Source organism: Mandrillus leucophaeus, unplaced genomic scaffold (genome assembly GCF_000951045.1).
Source record: "Mandrillus leucophaeus isolate KB7577 unplaced genomic scaffold, Mleu.le_1.0 Scaffold293, whole genome shotgun sequence".
Lineage (NCBI taxonomy): Eukaryota > Metazoa > Chordata > Mammalia > Primates > Cercopithecidae > Mandrillus > Mandrillus leucophaeus.
The window spans coordinates 3,178,804-3,199,963 of record NW_012103065.1 but is presented as its reverse complement, the minus strand read 5'-3'; the positions used below and the strand labels follow the sequence as shown (position 1 = coordinate 3,199,963).

General features: G+C 33.3%; 1 protein-coding gene across 1 annotated transcript in view; it reads left to right on the top strand.

The window, feature by feature from the left end:
• Positions 1–21,160, top strand: part of CACNA2D1 (calcium channel, voltage-dependent, alpha 2/delta subunit 1) — a 453,354-nt gene that overhangs the window by 270,800 nt on the left and 161,394 nt on the right. Inside the window, exon 5 of the mRNA XM_011986113.1 lies at positions 3,616–3,745. Coding sequence (XP_011841503.1) covers positions 3,616–3,745 — 130 coding nt within the window. The remainder of the gene's footprint in view (positions 1–3,615; positions 3,746–21,160) is intronic.

The window sequence follows — 21,160 nt, the reverse complement described above, 5'->3', positions numbered from 1 at the left end:
CATCATTCTCAGCAAACTATTGCAAGAACAGAAAACCAAACACCACATGTTCTCACTCATAGGTGGGAATTGAACAATGAGATCACTTGGACAAAGGAAGGGGAACATCACACACCGGGGCCTATTGTAAGGAGGGAGGAGGGGAGAGGGATAGCATTAGGAGATATACCTAATGTAAATGACGAATTAGTAGGTGCAGCACACCAACATGGCACATGTATACATACGTAGCAAACCTGCACGTTGTGTGCATATACCCTAGAACTTAAAAGTATAATAAAAAAATATAACGCATCCTCTCTTTGATAATGCTTTATATTGGACTATAATGCCTTGCCTTAAGTCATATTACATATCCAAAATTGATACTGAGAATAATATGTGAGACTTAAAAAAATTCTGAAATCAGTAATATCTATGTTATAAAAGTTGCAGGCCCTAATGTAAATAACAACTGTAAAAAACTACAAAAAACCAGGATGTATTTAGAGATTGAAATTTGAAAATATACATGCATATATACATACATACGTATTGGAGAATCGCATGCAAGTCTTGTTTCTTCACACAGGAACCTACACACAGACAGAAGCATGTGCGCGCACAGTCTCATTCTGTCATCCAGGCTAGAGTGGAGTAGTGTGATCATAGCTCATTGCAGCCTGAAACTCATGGGCTCAAGGCCTTCCTGCCTTAGCTTCCTGCATAGCTGGAAATACAGGAGCATGCCACCATGCCAGGCTTATTTTTAAATTTTTCGTAGAGATGAGGGCCTCACTATGTTGTCCAGGATGTTCTTAATCTCCTGGCGTCAAGCAGTTGTCCAGCCTAGGTCTCCCAAAGTGCTGGGATTACAGGCATGAGCCACTGGGCCTAGCCAAGACTGTTGATCTAACTCCTTTACTTGTGAGATAGAAATACAAAGTGTGATATTTTCGTAGAGAGTTTTAGTGAGCCACTTTATTCTATATCAACTAATTCTTTTACAACTTTGTGGCACACAAAAATAATACAGAACTGAGACATAATTATAGCCATAGTATGATTGCAAGTAAAGTTTATCAGTTTGCAAATCTGAATTGTGCAAAATAGTTAAGTAAGTTTCCATTGCAATTTAGGTAAAAGTATATAGACTTTAATTTTTGAATATTTTGCTATAAGTAGGAATATTTTTTAAGTTAATAACATGAAAAAGAGAACAAAATATTAAAAATCAATGCTTTTTATAAATATCAATTCTAAGGGTGAGATAAATATGTTAAATTTGCAAGAGCTTTTTGTACCTGTCAAATAATTATCATTGTGACTTTCCAAATTAAATTTGCTAATATGCACTGGTTGTAAAATTGAATGACCTCCTCATCCAACATTAGCTTGTATCTCTGTCTCTGAGTAATCGAATCTGTTATTTAATAGCTGAAATTATATTGAGAAGAATAGTCTGAGAATTATGCATTTCATGTGTCAGTTATGTTTTACCAAATGCATTTGAATATATTTTAGAATCCGCTTGCTCATTTTCTCTGTACACATTTGTATATGGTGGTCTGTAGACTTCAGAAGATATATTTTGAAAAAAAACAGTTGGATGGAGACATAGATGTTCTTTCTTGTATGTGATCTGAAGAAATGGAATTCTTTGTTTCAGAGGGAGAATTTATTTGAGGTAGTTAATTACTACATGAGACATTCTGTGTTAAGTAGGTTTTTTCATAAAAACTCCTTTGTGTGTAATATTTACTGTATTTCAATTAAATATATACTGCCGTAATATATAAAGATAAGTAAAGACATGGAGTATGGTGGTACGAGGAACAGTAGTTTCCAGTAGCTTAAAGATGACAAATGAGTTCAATTTAGAAATTCTCATATTTTTATGAAATTATTTTAATTTATATAAACTACAAAAGGAGAACCATGGAAATAGCACTATTATTTGTTCTTAAATTATGTTTAGCAATTGTACCTTAAGGATTCTTGATACATGATTTTAGAAGTTGAGAAGTACATTATTATTTTAAAGTTATTTCTAAAAGCCATTTATATGGTTATTTAAAAGAGGAAGAGCCTGCATAAGATGTATATAAAACTGCTAATTTTTAAGTGTGAGAGGATTCAGAGGAAACAGAAGTAATTTTTATGTAAGACAAGCATGTAATGCTTTATAATATTAATAGAAAAGACTTAAACCTTAATAGTTTTATTCTGATCACAAATATAATACATTCTCATTGTATTATTGTAAAAACAAGAAAGCACAAATTATTTCTTAAAATTGAAAAGCCAGGAATAATACTGGTAACACTTGCTACGTATACATGCATTCATTTCTCCTTCTACCTGTTTCCACCCAAAACAAATAGGTTTTTTTCTCTTTTCACTTTTGCTTAACTCGTAATTTTTAAACTTCATATCATTTAAAAAAAAAAACAGTTAGGGTAGAGTTAAAATATATTTTGAACAAAAAAAGTTTAACACAAATGTCAAAAAATGTTATAGATGCATTTTGGATAAATGAATGAAATTCTTAGTTTGTTACCAGGGAAAGCAACAAGGTAATTCAGTATCAAATGTATAGTTCCAATAGATAGAAAATTAATCTTTGACTATAGACTCCCGAGGGGTTTTCTTGAATCATTATTGATTGGATCTTCATTCCTACCTCAAGAGACAAATTGGTTGAATTAGGATTTAATTTTGTTTATAGTTTAAATAGATCACTCCTTTCCTAGTATACTTTCTTTTTTAAGACAAAAATTGGTATACCTGAAAAACATGCAAAAAGCAAAAGGATGAGATTTAAAATAATCCTTCATTGCCATATTATTTCTGTCATGCGTACCGTTATTTGTCAAAGAATCATCTTCAACTACCCAATATAAATTTAGTTACATAAATTGTGAAATTTATTTCAAGTCGATAATATTAGTTAGGTTGTATTTAAAAGGCACCTATCCAGTTTCTTATTATTTTATTTATTTATTTGTCTGCTTGTTTATTTATTTGAGACAGCGTCTCACTTTGTTGCCCAGGCTACAGTGTGGTGATGTGATCATGGCTCACTGCAGCCTTAACCTCCCAGACACAAGCGGTCTTTCCACCTAAAGCCTCGTATGTCTACAGGCCTGTGCTGCCTTGTCCAGCTAATTTTCTGTTATTTTTCATAGAAACAAGGGTTTGCCATGTTGCCTGGGCTGGTCTAAAACTCCTGGGCTCAAGCCATTTGCCTACCTCTTCCTTCCAAAGTGCTGGGATTACTGACATGAGCCACTGGGTCTGGCCTATCCAATTCTTTAAGTTTACATCTTGATAAGTATTATATGTGTAGAAGTCAGATCTCCCTCGTCCCCCAAAGATGATCCTGAATGACTCCAACATTGAGGAAATCAGGAGAGCATTTAGTTATAATGTGAATAATACAATAAAGATATACTGTGATTGCTAATACTGGAATGGAAATTTGTGTATCCAATGCTATTAAGGTACTATATATTAAACAATTCTTGTAGATATATTTTTTGAAAAAAATGCATTGGGCAAATAAAGAAGTGCATGTGGAAATATTTATGTTAGCAAAAATTATAATATTCTGTTTATTCTCTCTTTTGTACATAGCCTGAGAAAAATGACAGTGAGCCAGGCAGCCAGAGGATAAAACCCGTTTTCATTGAAGATGCTAATTTTGGACGACAAATATCTTATCAGCATGCAGCAGTCCATATTCCTACTGACATCTATGAGGGCTGTAAGTAAAAGAATGTTAACATCTGTTGGAATACCATGCTGTTGCCTGTCTTATGTTTCCCATGTTTGAGGGGAAAAAAGAGCAAATGTGACATTGTTTTGTTTGTCATATAAGAGTGTGTGGTAAACTCTGATTTATGTGAAAGAATCAATCTGATTTTCATGAACAGTTTATGTCAATATAGCCTCACTAAACGAATATTCATAGGACAGCCTGCATCCATGGAGTGGTCCTTCTAACTTAATGTTTAGTAATTAATTCTGCTTTCCCAGTTGCCATCCATAACTTACAAAGTATATAGATATATTTGTCAAAAGTCAAAACTGTGCAGCTATATTACACGGACATGCAAAAATATTCTTGCATAAATGGGTAAAGGGAGAAAATTGTATGTTTTAGATTCTTTCCAGTTCTTATGACTTCTTCTCATGTCTGTCAGTCTCTCTCTCTTTTTCCCTCCCCTTCTGTGTATGTTTCTCTGCCTTACCCTAGGATATAGGTAAAAAGTACCTTCCTCTCAATGTATCGTGGGCTTCCAGCCAAAAGAAGTGCTTGGGTAAAAGGAAGAGACCTTAAAAACTAGAAAAGTAGTGACTGGAAATCTTGGTTGGGAAGGCTTCCCTGTGAGAAAGGGATGGGGGAAAAAAAGTGTTTAGGAAAATAGTGGAGGAAGCTTGCGCAGGTGTTGTTTTTTAGAGACACGCTTTGCATTAATCAGAGCAAAGCCTGAGAATTCTAACTAGGAATTTTCCAAAGGACCACTCTATTGTGTCTGAGAATGAACTGTGACCAGAACCAGGGTATTTGTTCAGTCATATCCCTGGTCTTCCATATTATTTATTCTTTAACCCATCCCTCCACCCCATCCTGCACCTTGTTCCCTGTCTTCTCATATAGTAAAGGATAAGGGAAAAGAACTGCTTGAGATTGTAAAGAACATGTTTCTTATATTCCTCTTGGGATCCAGATTATCCAGATGGCCTGGGTTCTGGAACCAGACTACCTGTGGTCAAATGTAAATTTTAGCAGTATTATTTCCTCGGGCAAATCCTGCAACTTTCTGAGTAGGCGTTCTCTCATCTGTAAAATGGAGATAAGATTAGTATCCTGAAATGTCCTTTGAGGATAAAGCAAGTTTAATGTATTTAAGTTCTCATAATAGTGCCAGGCTCATAGTAAGTGCTCTATAAGTGTTTGTTGTTGTTATTATTTACAGTTAAAGTTTATTTAGACTCACAAGATTAAGTAAAGGACTCACATTGTGAATGACTTTTTTTTAATTCACTTTGAGATTATTGGTTTTTATAAACAATTTTTTAATGCATGTATGATTCTTTTTGTAGCAGATTTTGTCTTTGATCAAATTATTTTATTTCATTTCTCCTTTTAAGTGTTTTAAAAGTGCCACTGTTTTCATTCTATCAATTCTTTGATGACTTTAAACCTATAATTATGTATAATAGAAACAAAATGTTGTATGTGTGTATATATATGTAGTTTCTTACATGAGCCTTAAACATAATTTAACTTTTTACACTCCAACTCAGACTATTAATTCCAAGCCCTTTTTAGAATCATTTGGGATTTGGATTCATATATTAATAATTTTTCTTTGACCATTGTGTTATTTTTTCTATAGCTACTTTTGATATTTGTAATTGTTTTTGTCATTATTATAACTATTCAGACAATGCTAAGCTATATGGTTATGTTTCTCAATTTTTGAATAATACATCTTCCACTTTAGTTTCAGATCTATCACCTGTTGTTTGTTGGATATGTCAACAAAATAATAATCTCGTTCTGTATCTTTCTATTGAATTCCGACTGGAAGAAAAACTCGCTGGGTATGGAAGCTTTGAGTCAAAATATTTTTTGTCAGTACTCTGTACATTATGGCATTGCTTTTCAGCCTGCGTTACTGTGTTGAAGAAAACTGAAGCCAACTTGAATGTTGCTCATTTATTAGAAATCTTTTATGATTGGGTTTTGTATTGTTGATATCTGGGAGGCTTTTTTATTTCTAAATTTAATAATTTATAAATGTCGACAAGATATTTTAAGTCAGTGATTTTCTAATAGCTTTAATCTATGAACATTTTGTTTACAATATGTATTTACGTGGAAGATTGATGTGTAAAAGAGATTAAAGCAAAAACCACTGTGCCGGAAATAAATGTGGTATGGCCAGAACACTAGCTGCTTTCTCTTTACTTTCTGACTCCCTCACCCAGGCTGGAGTGCAGTGGTGCGATCTAAGCTCACTGCTACCTCTGCCTCCCGGGTTCAAGCAATTATCCTGAGTAGCTAGGATTACAGGCATGCGCCACCATGCCCAGCTAATTTTTTTGTTTGTTTTTTGCATTTAGTAGAGACAGGGTTTCACCATGTTGGCCAGGCTGATCTCAAACTCCTGACCTCATGATCCACCCGCCTTGGCCTTCCAAAGTGCTGGGATTAAAGACGTGAGCCCCCACGCCAGCCGTCTTTACTTTAATGTCCTATGTCTAGTATTGGTAGTCAAGACAGATTGTCTGGACAAGTTTATAGATTATTGTTTGATTAGTTGTGAGCCAGAATTGTACACAGGAGGCAGTAAGATACTTACTTTGCATTAAAATCTGCATTCTGTTACTCTTTTTCTTCCTTTCCTTAGTTGAAATCACTTTATAACTAAAGCATCCATCTATTATATGCTAGAACAAATATGAAATCTGACTCACAAATTTGAACAAATTTTTTTAAGAATTTAAAAAAATGTTTACATAGGTATACATATATCTTAGTATGGTACAGTTTTAAATTTGTATAAACAATGTTTTTCTTTCCAATTTAAAATAAACTATTTGTAAATAGCTACAGATAATTTTAATAGTCTCAGAGAATACAACTTATTTCAAGAATCAATAAAATAATATGTTTTCAGAAGTTATAGGCATTCTTTGGGATATGTCATAATTAAAAGTAAAAAGAAGCTCTGTCTTTGGATTATTTATTTAGTCCCATTCATCTTAATATTGGCATCTTCCTCTTTGCTGAAATCTCATCAGTAAGACTCTAACCTTTCCCGGCCTGTACTTCTTTAAAATTCATATCCAGTGTTATAAGCTGCATGAATAAATGACAGGAATAAAATCAGAAATGTCCACAAGATCTGGAAAATTTAATAATTACCGGCATTCTTCATGCGGTGTGTGGGAACATATCCGATTTAGAGGATTGTTCTAGGCTTCTGAGTTTAATGAATATGAAAGTGCACTTTAATTGAAGGCTTAACTGAAGGAAACAACCTTTTTCATTTTAAGACAGTTGTGTAGCTGTACTCTTATAAGAAACCTCGTGTTCTAATTTCACAAAGATGATTACTTTTTAAAGTCCCTTGAATTGAAATGTGATTATTTCCGCTCAGTGATATATTTAAAGTTTTAAATACTGTATTTAATTAGAGCCCCATCTCAAAATTTCCATTTTTGAGAATTTCACTGGTTGCTCCTTTTCTTTTAGAGGACACCCAAACCATACTTAATTTTCAGATCTAATTTATCCGCTTAGGAATATAGAAGACAAGCATATAACTTAGTAAAAACAAGGGCTGAATATTCTGACTTAATTTGTTTTTAATCACAGAACTTTATTAATTTTTGAATCACTTTAGACTCAATGGAGGGCTGTTTTCATAGAATATTCTATAATCATTTAAAATGGCAATTTGTATTGATATTTCTTTATATAATTATATTTCTGTAAGAATAACATTAATAAGGGAAAATAATAGGAAGGAACCCCAACTTCCATAAAGCTTTTAGGGACCAGATACTTTTGTCCTTATACTTACCCCATAATTTAAGTAAGGCAATTATTATTTACATTTTAGAAGTAAAAATACCTAACATTTTTATCATGAAGATATCTTCATTTTGATAAAAGAAGACAATTTTCATGAGTTATATTATCTTTTGATGTCTCATATGCTTTACTAAAAGTAAAAGTACTTCATTTTTGTAATTTAAGCTAAAAATCAATTATCCTTGTAACTTATCTTGATATTCAATTGTGGTATCTTAAAAGATATAGCTACTGTATCTTAGATGATGTCAGTGTCAAAATTGCAGAGGAAAAAGGTGCGTGCAGTCTTTGCCGACAATTGCATAATCTCCCGTAAATTTTAGTAACTAATCTGTTCCAACACAGATCCACCACTTACTAATAATTTACATTTAGCTGTTGTAAACAGCCCATTTTGTTGTTACTCCAAGTACAGTGAGGGTAGTATACCTTTAACAGAGTATCTTTTGACTATCTTTGTTGGAATAGAAATCTCCTCCTCGTGTGGTGGCTCATGCCTGTAATCCCAGCACTTTGGGAGACCAAAGTGGGCAGATCAATTGAGCCCAGGAATTAGGGACCGGGCTGGGCAACATAGTGAAACTCTGTTTCTCTAAACAAATTTTAAAAACAGCCTTGGGTGATGTCATGCGCCTATAGTCCCAGCTCCTTGGAAGGCAGAGGTTGGAGGTTCACTTGAGCCCAGGAGGCAGAAGTTTCAGTGAGCTATGATCATGCCACTGCACTCCAGTCTGAGTGACAGAGTGAGACCCTGTTTCAAAGGAATATATATATCAAGGAAAAGTTACTCATAACTGGGAAAATAGCTTTTTTAGACACGATATTATCATTTAATTACCTCAGAGGCAGTCAATCATCAAGTGAAATTTAATTAATTAAAACAAACTGGCTTCAAATATATATGTATGTTAAAATATATATCATAGAGATGAAAAATAGTAAATGTTCTCTTTATTTTGCCTTTAACACATTTCTTCATTTAGCAAATACTTATTAAGGACCTAGCATGTCATGTACTTTTCCAGATAATGGAAATATAGCACTGACTAAATGGTCAAAAATCTCTGTATTCATGGAGCCCGCATTCTATTGGAGGATAGTGGAGTGTAAAACAAACAATTAAAATAATAGTATATGTCATAGTGTAATGAATGCTCTTGATAAAAATAAAGTAGAGAAGAGGTTAAAGATAGTTCCTGGGATAAGAGAGAAGAGTGATATTTTATAATGGGTCGATAGAGAAGGCCTTTTGGCTAAGGCAGTATTGTAATTGAAGTCTGTAGTTTGTGAGCACAAGAGCCATAAAAATCACCTGGGTAAGAAGGTTGTGGCCATGGAAACAGAAAGCTCAAAGATCTTCAGGCAGGAGCATGGCGGGCTCATAATCAACAGGGAGACCAGTGTGGCCAGAGCAGAGTTAGCAAGGGAACGGGGAGCAGGAGTAGCAGCAGATGCCATGTCAGCCACAGCCCTATGGACGATTGCAAAGACTTTGATATTTACTTTGAGATTGTCTTAATTATCTCAGACTGCAATAGCAAAATACCACAGACAGATAGGCTAAAATAACAGGCATGTATTTCTTACGGTTTTGGAAGCTAGGAAGTCCAAGATTGAGGTGCAGGTTGGTGCCCAGTAAGAATTTTCTTCCTGGGTCTTCTCAGTGTGTCCTCACATCACCTCTTCTGCACCAGCAGAGGGAGAGAGCAGGCTGTTTTATCTTCCTTTTCTTATGAGGCCATTAATCGTATTGTAGGTGCCCTATCCTCATGACCTCATGGAAATTACCTCCCAAAGACCCCATCTCCTGATACTATCACATTGGTGGTTAGGGCTTTAACATATGAATTTTGGGAGTATACAGACATCCAATCCATAACATAAATGGAAAGCTGTGGGATGTTTTCTGGAGGAAGAATTATGTAATCTTTTTCTCTCTATGAAAAAGTTGTGGACATGGGATACTTTGTTGATGAGAATGGGCATAAAAGGTGTAAGAATAGGAGGTGTGATGGACAGGTGGGCCGAAATAACACATTTATACTAAAAAATCTGAGCCTTCAAATGCTAGAATTTTAAACATGTACAATCCTGGGGTTAAAAGTGATGTCATTCACGTCATCAAGGTTCAACTATGGGTCATGGACAAGAACATAGAATCTAACAGAAGTGGATGCAAGTCCTGGCTTTATCGCTGAATTACATATTCAACTTCTTTACAATCAGAGGAGGTGAATATACCTTACTAGGTTGCAGTGAGGATTGCATGCAGTAACTAATGTAAGGAATCTATCTAATAGGAAATGCTTCCATCTTCCTATTTTTTAAATCCCCAAATAGCAAAGTTAAGATGAATAAAGGAGAACAATTTTTCTCACTAATTGAAAATATTACCATGTTCCTCAAATCTAAACTATACCAAATTTATTTCATGAACAACAATCAAATAATTCCACAACATATTTTTTACTTGATAGTTTCATTATTGCCATGGTAGAAATCAAAACAGGCTTAATTGTTCTAAGTTTTACCAGATGGTGACTCATTCTTGTTAAAGTTGCTGATTAGTCTAATGGGACATGACTTACCTGAGCTGCCGTACGTGAATATCCTCACCGTGACGAATTTCCTAACATACCTTATGCTCTGATGAAGAGCTGAAAAATGCACTACATTTCCAACCCAGTGGTATTTTTCAGGATAATTTTTTTCTATGCTTGGTATTTTTCACCAATGTGAATCTGGATCACGATAGAATCATAAAAGAGTTTTCATCAGTAGAGCATTCTTAAGTTTTGTGTTTATTGATTTTTTTAAACAAGATGATTTACAAAAAAGAAAAAAAAAAGGGTTCTTTAATTCCGGAAAGTACATCATTATATAATATATAGAGTTGTTTGTTAAATGACTAAAAAAGTGAATGTTTTTAAAGAACTGTCGGTAAAATGTCATGGTTCTGATATTAACAGAGTAGCTTTTCTTTTTTTCTTTTAAAGTGCTGTTTAAATTATAAAGTCTTGATTCTGAATCATGCAACTAGAAATCTGATTAAGTGCTAAGAAAGGGCACTTTTTAAAAAGTACAATTGATTCTGTAACAAAGTGATCATATATTGTAAAAAGTGATTAGCTTACATAATTAACATTGTTTCTCATTAGGAGTGAGCAAGGAAATGGTAAGAACATCATAAGACATTGAGGACAAGCCTGAGGTAGGGAATGTAAATTTTAGGCTAGGTTAATTTGATCATAATTAATAAGTTTGGCACAAAGAGAAACAATTCTGCTTCTGAGATAAAGTTGGCCTTTACTTTCACTATTTTTTAAAATAATATTCGTGTAATACATTCATATTCATAGAGAACAATATACTGTTGATTTTCTGATAAGAGAATATGGACGACTTATCAACCCAAATGCCAAAGATACAGTATTCTTATGATCATATAGATATTAGTTTTAAAATTCATTTCAGATTACAGAACAACAGACCAATTAGTAATAGCTTTATAGATGTTGTAAATTGCTTTAGACTGAATTGTGTTCCCTCCATCCCCAATTTATATGTTGAAGCTCTAACCTCCAATGTGATATGACACTTGGAGGCAGGGACTTTAAGAAGTAATTAGGATTAAATGGGGTCACAAAAGACGCCTCAGTCTGAAAGGGTTGGTGGCCTTCTACGACGAAGAGGAATCCTTCTCTTTCATTGAGTATGTGCAGATATGAGGATATCTGTAAGTAGCTATATTTATAACTACTTCTTTGGAGGTTCATAGTACACTTTAACCCTTAAAATGTCAAAGAAATTCTGCTAGGAATAAACAAAATTTGTTTTACCCATTATTTTTCATATATGTATGTGACTATGTAACGTTTACCTCTCACAAGTATGTGTTTCAGTTAATTCACATAATCACCTTTTCAGATAGCTGTATATTAAGAAGTTGGCATATTCTAAATTTGATACCATTTATAACTCATTTTTCTTTCTGTGTGAATCACTTTGTACAAATGTGACATGTGGTTTATTGTGAAAATCCAACTTTATTTTGATAGCCTATTAAACCTTTTCAGTGAGTGACCCTGGATAAGGATGACTTTCCTAGAGATTCAAAATAACAAAATGATCTAGATTACCTTTAGACATAAAAATAATCTCAATAAAAATGTCTCAGTTAAGAAATTCTGGCTAGGCATGGACGCTAACACCTATAATCCCAGCACTTTGGGAGGGAGAAGAGGGCGGATCATCTGAGGTTAGGAGTCCAAGACCAGCCTGGCCAACAGGGTGAAACCCTGCCTCTACTAAAAATACAGAACTTAGCCAGGTGTGGTGGTATGTGCCTCTAATCCCAGTTACTCGGGAGGCTGAGGCAAGAGAATAGCTTGAACCCAGGAGGTGGAGGTTGCAGTGAGCTGAGATGGCGCCACTGCGTTCCAGCCTGGGTGACAGAGCGAGTCTCTCTCTCTCTCTCTCTCTCTCTCTCAAAAAGAAATTTAAAAGCTTATTTTCATTGTAATAGTGAAATTTCCAAATTTGAGTTAGTGTTAACTCCTCTTCCCTACCTTAAAGAAGAGCTAATGGAAGCCTTCAGTGCAGGCTGGGCATTTAATAGCTGCTGTTTGAATTTTACCCAAAGTAGGAAGAAGCAGACAGGAAGGGAAGAACAAGGATGGTTGGTTGTTACCTGTCTGGATAACTTAGGGCAGGGCTGGGTAGATGGTGGGCCTTGTAGCTAGTTTATGCTGACTCTTTTTTGGAGTTCTGTTTTTCTCTGGTTCCTTTGACCCAGGCAACATACATCTGTTGTATGTGAAAACTTACTGCCTGTTCCTTCCATGGCCCTGGGAACATTTTGGATTTGCTCCCCAGAACTACCTGGAGTACTACAGGAGAATGATGGAATCTTACATGCTTCATGCCAGCCTTAGCAGACACTACTAAGTCAGCCAAAATCAGGGCATAAAATGTTGGATAGTTTTTAATGTTTTACTCTGTGTCTCTTATACTGTATTTCATTACAAATTTATTTCATGTTGTATATTTGGCCAAATACATAAGAAAAAGCCAGTGGAAGTTCTGCTGTTCTTAGGAGAGCCTCATGGAGGACATGCAGTGAGTTAAGAGTCCTTGAAGTTTTTAAGAATCTGTGCCAGCATATATGGTTAATCTTGGTATTGAACCCAAGTTTTCTATCTAATTAGGAGAACAATGCCCACATGCAGATCACATAAATCCCAGCACACTGTCTAGTGTGTGCACATAAGTCAAAAAGGAATATCATATCTTATATTTTTCCACAAGTACTTCTCAGAGCTGATATTTCTCAGTACCTTTTCTTAAGAAGGACCTCAAGTATTTTATAACGATACTAGATTTTCTTCATTTCCGTTTTCACACTTACCTAGGCACAATGTATAAAGAAAATATTGTGATTTTTTTTAGTCTACTATGGAATAAGAATATTCAGGGATTTGTTAAAAATCCAGTTATTGCTTTATTTTTTCTTACTGTTTAGTAGGGAATACAAATAAAAATTTACTGTTTAAAAAAAAATTAAAAGGAAAGCCAGAGGGAAGACATGAAAAAGAATGTGTGAAAAATTCAGTGCCTCTATAAATTGACAGCTGGAAATCAGAAGTGTACTTGGCTAGCATTTATGATGGATATAACAAATGACAGGCCATTCAAAGATTGAAGAGAAATAATCTTAAATTAAAATAGTTTCCAAAACAGACTGACAGTACTGTTCACAGCAAATTAGAAAGGGATTGACAACTGGAAAAAAAATGGAGGTCTGGAATTTGAGATGAGGATATTTTAATCATTTGGCATTTGACTTCGTGGATAAAATCTTACTTGATTTCTCCCTAGAGGTAGAAAGGCATTTAAAAGATATTTCTAAAATTTTATTAAAACGACAAAGATTTTAAATGGACTATAAAGATTTCATGTTTATTATGTCTCAAAATTCAAAGATCAGACTTTAAAACTACTAGGTTATGAGATAGGCAAATAATCAGATTGGATTTAGTGAACATTGGTCATTAGATCAAATGGAATTATATGTAAATTTTAGTTTAATGAATAATGTTATTTTAAAAAACTAAGAGTATCATAAAATAGTACTAAAGGTCTTGCTAATATTGTTTCAGTCTTCTGAAAAGGTGGTTCTGTTTTTGCTTGCTCCTTTCAAGTAACAGTAATTGGAACGTGTGGATGTTCATGTAGGCGTCATGGACACTGGGGCCTGTTATTGTCTTGTATTCACCTAGACTGCCATGTGATTGAAGAACTGTGCCATTACTACACTTCTAAGTCTGTGAAGATCAGTTATTGTTTCTGTACTTTCTTAGTTATCACCATCCCTCATATGGAAATATATTGGCAGTGACTAAGCCACTTAGAGTATAGAGCAGAAGTCCCCAGATGAGTCATACAGGTAGTTGGTGGAAGGCTTCATATTTGAAAGAAACAAATTTTGTATGGAGATAGTATTATTTATACTCAAAATGACTCCTCTATTTAATCTACACCCTTTGTAAGTCACAGGAATCTTTTGACCTGGAGGAGAACATCTTAATTCCAGAATAATTTAATTTGTGACTGTCGTGAATTTTCAGCTCCACCTCAAAGCTTAAAAAAAATAAAAATAAAAAAAGACAAAAACTGGTTTGATTAATTTTCTAGGATATATAACCAACATCTTCTCATTTGTAATAGAAGGGTAAATGGATAAAATTTATTATCCTCTGTATTTTGTCATTCATTATTAACAGTTTGTGTATTCTCAAATTAAACCAAGTTTTAAATTATATAAAATCATTTTCTCTTAGTATTTTAAATGAGAATAAGATTGACACAACAATTTTGCATATATGCTATTTCTGGTATTTTAACCTTACAATTCTCTTTTGAAATTACCTTCAGTATCAATTTTTTAGTCTAGGGAAAATAGTAATTACCATATTTTAAAAAGAATAAGACAGTGTTTTTCATCGGACTTAATTCTAGAGGAGTTATAGCTGTTTGAAAAATAAGATAATTCCTGAAGGGTCCAAAATGTTTCTCATCAATTTCAAGTATAATTCAAAATAAGGATTTCCGAGAATATTTTGAGAAATAGGATCTTCCCTCTAATGTCCAGATGGTATAATTGAAAGGCAGTCATCTATAATTTTAAAAGATCGTGCAAGTGTTATATACAATCATTTTAGTGAAGAATACTATTGATATATTGTAGTCTGTCAAATCAATATTCATATCACTTCAATTACAACATGTTTTCTTAAAGCATGTCATACTGTTAAAATTTTCACATAGGAGTTCACAATTACTCAATTAGTTGATTGTCTCATACTCACTTTTTAAAGGATGTTATGGGTTGCTTTTGAAGATTCCTCAAAGGCTTTTCAAAGTAGAAAAGTTAGGGAAGAAGTAATATAGTGTGAATTGGATAGCCTTTTTAAGCATAAGTGGAATGGTTCCAAAAATAAGGGGCAAGAAATAAAATTTTCGAACTATAAAAGGAAAACGGTGATATTCAGTGAACATTCAAATAACAGTGCTTAAGCAAAAATAGTATGACAAAGTTGTCTTTCATAAGAATATACTATTTGTAATAATACCTCAAAGGACTGTAATGAGGATTAAAAGAAAACATGTATGAGGGGACTAGATCACTCTTAGATAACTGTTAAACCAAAATCAATCTAATTTATCAGTATTCTTCATTTTCATAAGAAAACTTAAGTATAAATTAGTTTGATTAGTCTGGGTAATGAGAATGTTGTCATATACTATTAAAACAAGTTCTTGAACATGGAATTCTGTATCTATAAACATCCTCTTTTCATTCATTCATTCATTAAATTAAAAAAATCAGTATTAAAATAACTGAAAATGTGATGAATTATACAATTAATTAAATTTACTCAAATGCAAATTAATTTAATTATATTAATTAGATTCTTGGTTCCTTTAGCACAAATATTACAGTATTCTAAGTAGCTTGTGAATATAAATATTAGTAGCTGATTTTGAGATGGGTTGTATTTTAATGAATAGACTAAATCTGAAAATTTGAATATGAAATTATTCAGTTCGATGGCCTTCAACTTATTAATATGCAGCCTCCCTCTGTGTATAATAAAGTATATATTTTTGAGTTTATAATATTTTTAATATTTAAAGTTAAGTTTACTAAAATACTATAATAAAACTATCATTTTGCCACAATAAAGCCAGTTCTTATGGATCAGTAAAATTAACTGTACATATTCAGATTGGGGAGTTACATATATTTTACTCATAGGGCATTAAATATACTGTTTTTAGCTTTCTCAGAAAGGATGTGCTAAGATTAAAATTGACTTCTATTTTTATGCATTCTATCAAAATCTGAAATATGTATATGCACATACATACATACATAAACACAAAGGTTTATTTGGCAAGCATCTAATTCTATAACTGGCATTAACTTGTACAAATAATAAGAAAAAATCAAAATGTAAATTTGGGTAACTGGTACTCATTTGTCTTATTACGTATTATAGTATTTTGGTAAACTCGACATTAAGAATTATGTACAAAAGTAGCCATTAGGACTCTATGTAACAAAATACCACAACCACAGTGTTATAATATTCCTTTTTCTGTCTTTCATGGCTTTCAACACATAACCGTTTCTCCTCTCTTAATTAGACCTTTTGCTTCGTTTAGAAAAATATGGGTAATTCCAAAAACATTCCAGACTTTCTGTTTTTTTGTTAGATTATGCCTTAATTTTTGAAACGGAGCCTAGTTCTGTCACCCAGGCTGGAGTGCAGTAGCTCACTGCAACCTCCACCTCCTGGTTCACGTGATTCTTTTCCCTTAGCCTCCTGAGTACCTGGGATTATAGGCGTCTGCCACCAGGCCCAGCTAATTTTTGTATTTTTGGTAGAGATGGGGTTTCACCATGTTGGCCAGGCTGGTCTCGAACTCGTGCCCTCAAGTATCCTCCCGCCTCGGCCTCCCAAAGTGCTGGGATTACAAGCATGAGCCCACGCACCTGGCCAAGTTGTTCCTCTTTTGTTCATCCACATAAATCATTATTAAAAGTCATGGACTTTCCAGTATATAGGTTATGTCTGTAATGAAGTTAAAAACAATCATTTCATAATACATCTTAGTGTTTTGTGCTGTGACAAGGCTTAGTAGATACTTCATTGCTCAAAGGAATCTTAATCTCTCCTTTAGACACATAGGATTATGCACCCTTTCTAACCTGCAGTAGGGTGGTAATATGTGGTTGGTGTTTTTCCACTGGTTATAGGTGCAAATTATATGTATGACTTTCAAGCTGGTGGATTTAATTGCCAGCACAGGGCCCTCTGGAACTCTTTCTGCCCCACTCCCATATAGATAGAACCTCCATCAGTCTAAGTTCCTTTGCTGAATGAAAACATACTGCAGAGACTGCCCCATTTTCCACACCTGAATTCCACCAGCAACAAGCAACGGGTTGTAGGATGAGTAAAAAATAATAACAAACCAACTATTTTGATGTTTTTACCGACTTAAATTATATATGTATGTGTGTGTATATATATGCATATATATGTATCAAATAACACACAACAAATATGATATTTCCACTTAAATCTTCCTGAAATATTACTCATTTACTTATCTTTGTGCCATCCTTCTATTTATAAAATTACTAACGAATTGATTTAAATCTGGCTTTCTCTGCTTCTCGGGATGTTTTTTCCCAAAAATGTTTAAAAATCAAAATTTTTATCTAAAAGTTTTATCTCTAAAATAAATTTTAAAGCTTAATTTTTTCAAGTCTTAAAACCTTTCTCAATCAGGTTTTCAGGAGCTGCAGAGTCGCTGTTACTTCCCTTACCTTATTTTCAATCTTCTATCCTTTTTCTCTTTAATCCAGATTTTAAAACAATGACAGGTTAGGGGAAAAAAAAAAGCCCGCAGCTTACTCTCTTAGGAGGTTTGGAGGAGAAATTGATTTTAGGCTCTAATAGTTTTAAGTCTACATTTTTGTTCATTTCCATGTCCACAGATGAACGTATTACATGAATACATAAATCTTATGTGCTGAAATAATATCTCCAATTTATTATATAAAACTCAAAATCTGTGACCCACAGTATGTGATGTTAACCTTTCCTGCTGACATAATTACACCGCTTAATTTATGACAAAAATAATTGAACTAACGTGTACTATATAATCATAGGTTAGAGGTCAAAATCAAATTAAGAGATTTGAATTTAACCTGAATTGGTAGGTTGTGGTGAAAAAAGGACAGAAGCATATTTAAACTATCAATGAAATGAGACATTTTTGCATTATAGGAGACTATGTATCATGTTATAATACCATTACTGCAGCTATAGCATTGCTATACCCACCTTAATTGAATTTGTTATTAAGATCACAAAGGATAAAACCTAAAATTGGACATTTTTGCATTATAGGAGACATGTATCATATTATAATACCATGACTGCAATTATAGCATTGCTATACCCACCTTAATTGAATTTGTTATAAGATCACAAAGGATAAAACCTAAATGGAAATTGAAAATAAATTAGAGGTTATCAGTGGACTAAGTGTGACTATTATGTGCCTTGCTGATTTTCAATTTATCAAGAAAGTATACTTAAAAATATATTGGAAATTTTACTTTGGAACTTTTAGATTTTCATTTGTCTTATTCCATCTGTCATGTAATATTTTACTGGCGTTCATTTGTTGAATTTCTAGGTAAATAATGTAGAAGGTATTTGTCACCCATCATCATCTGTGTACCCCCTTAAGACTTTGGGCACGCCAAATATAGACCTTCTGCTATATTATATATTAATGATAATATTGGAGTCTTTGGTACGGGAATGTTGGAAAGTCTGTTCTAACCAATACCCACTTGGTTCCAAACTTAAAATTCTGTTGGTAATACACAGTTGGTACACGTGCAGAGTTGTTTTCTTCTTTAGATTTTCGTTTTATGTTAGTGTATGGTGACTACAAATTTAATCTACTTATATAATATCTTATTTATATAAGAATCCTCCAGGATAAAAGTCTATAAAGGAATATGACATTTACACATTTGGCAGATCTGTATCTATATTTGTGTTTGGTATAAATAGTAAGTTCTAGATTTCAACATGAAATATTGCCAAATATTCTAATTCTATTATATTTCAAAGACTTTATCCACAAAATTATGGTCTTACTATGATTTGTACATTTCAAAAATTTGTACAATTAAACACTTCTAAGCACTACCTAGAAAATAGCATTAAAGCATTTGCCAGAAAAAAAAAAATTTAAAAGTTCAGGAAATCAATCTTGGTCTAAAATATACCTTTGTGGGTAACATTCTCAAAATTGAAATATTTAGAACACCGTTTTAAATCTTCTAGTAAATCTCTATTTTACTTGGCATAAATACATATGTGTATACACTTCATATATGTATGTGTTTCATGCATAGAAATCTTTCCAGCAAGCTGTGCATTGATTCAAATTTCAGATAAAAGTTTCTTAAGCCAGGAAATAAGTACACTTTGATAGTCTATATTTTGATGTTGATAGCATTTATTTCAACCTATTCTGAACAAATTGAAAGAAGGAAATTGTTTAGAAATGGACATAAAAAATAGCATCCAGGGGTTTCAGAGAAGTTTTCATTTTAATGAACACATCTTTATGCTCTAAAAACACTAATAATAACTGTGAATGATTTATTATATTTTATTAAAGGATGTGAATTCTAGATAAAAATTGGATTTTTGATTTAAAATAAAAAAACCTTTCTATCAAGTAAGAAGACGTTTCAAGAAGTAGAAAAGATCACCATACCCTTGGATTCAAGAAAATAAATTTGCATTAAGGGGAAGCCCCTTTGAGACTAACATAAACAGTAAATTCAATCTCATTGCATTTGGAATCTCTAAAAGCCTGAAAAACTCGCTTTTCTGTCCTCACCCACAAAAAAATTATTTTAAGTTTTTTTCAGTGTGTAGGAGATGTATCAGAACTAAATATTTTTTCCTTTGAAATATTTTTTTTCTCATTTTTAAGTTCCAGGGTACATGTGCAGGATGCACAGGTTTGTTACATAGGTAAACATGCAACCCACCACCTTGGTATTAAGCTCACCATGCATTACTTATTATTCTTAATGCTCTCCCTCCCCCTACCCCTACCTTCTGACAGGCCTCAGTGTGTGTTGTTCCCCTCCCTGTGTCCATGTAGAACTACTTTTTTAAATGACGTAAATGTCATTAATTATACATGTAGTAAGTATACATCAGTTTAAATAGAGAACAGAATAATAGGATCTGGTTCCTACAGTGTTTCACACACACTCCTGCCTTCCTGTTTAAGAAGGTATTGCTACCTGTTTTAGAGTATGTAATTTTAAAAATAGAAAAATATACAAATGAACGTGTTAAACAGTAATAAAATATACAGGCTTTTGATTTTAACTACAAATTGTTAGAGGTGTCACATCTAGGAATAGTGAATGGAAGGAAAAAATTGAAGACTGATGCTTCAGTAGAATGAATATAAAAGATTTTCAACTGGATCAGACAAATGAAAAGGCTTTGCTACAGATTTATTTTGAAAGGGCAGTGAAACTGACAAATAATGTGAAAGATCTTGGCTTCTGTCAGTTTGATACAGAATGCAAACTGACAAGAAAGTAAAGGATTCTTTTAAAAACATGAGTAAGATTAATATGAAGGCAAATGCGTTTTGGGGAAAACGTTGGTAAAATTCATTTCAGTATAACATGAATGTTTACATCAGAATAACTACTAGTTTAAAATTAAACTCAGTTTATTCTTAACATGAGTCTAGTTTTGTGTTTTGAGAAAAATGCCTTTTGGTGTTACATCTTACTGAAAAGTCATTTATAGTTTTATTTTCCAGGATTAAAAATCTGATATGTTTCTAAGTAATTAAATCTTGTCAGACCAGCCTTCTGATGATGATTGTTGGCCTGCATGCATTGAGTTCTGATGCAGTTTTAAATCATTTCAGAAAGCCAGAGGTGCAAGTGAATTGCAGGAGAGTCATGCAATGATGGTGGGGAGAGTATGTTCAGCAATTTGAAGTGTCTTTATAATACGTATACGACTCCTGTGGTAGAACTTTATGGCCTTATAAGACCGTGTAATCATCAAGTCTCAGTCTCTTGAGGTTTTCTGTAAGTGTAAAGGCACAGTAGATTACCTCATCATTCTAAAGGAGGCAGCAGGGAAATTGCTTATTCTCCAAGTGCACAGCGAGCATTAGTCAAAGTGCTGTACAGATAAGATATGCAGGCATTCTATCCCTGGGTACTTGATTTATATCAATAACAATTTTGAAAAAGGCAAAATCCAAAAAAAATGCTTTAAAAAATAATGGATTTTTATTGGTTTCAACATCCTTCGTATTATCTCTTCTTGGTAGACTGAGTTTTATATAGATACATGGAATTTATAATCAGTACATTTATTTTAATGCAAATGCAACAATCATATTTAAAAAGCACATTTT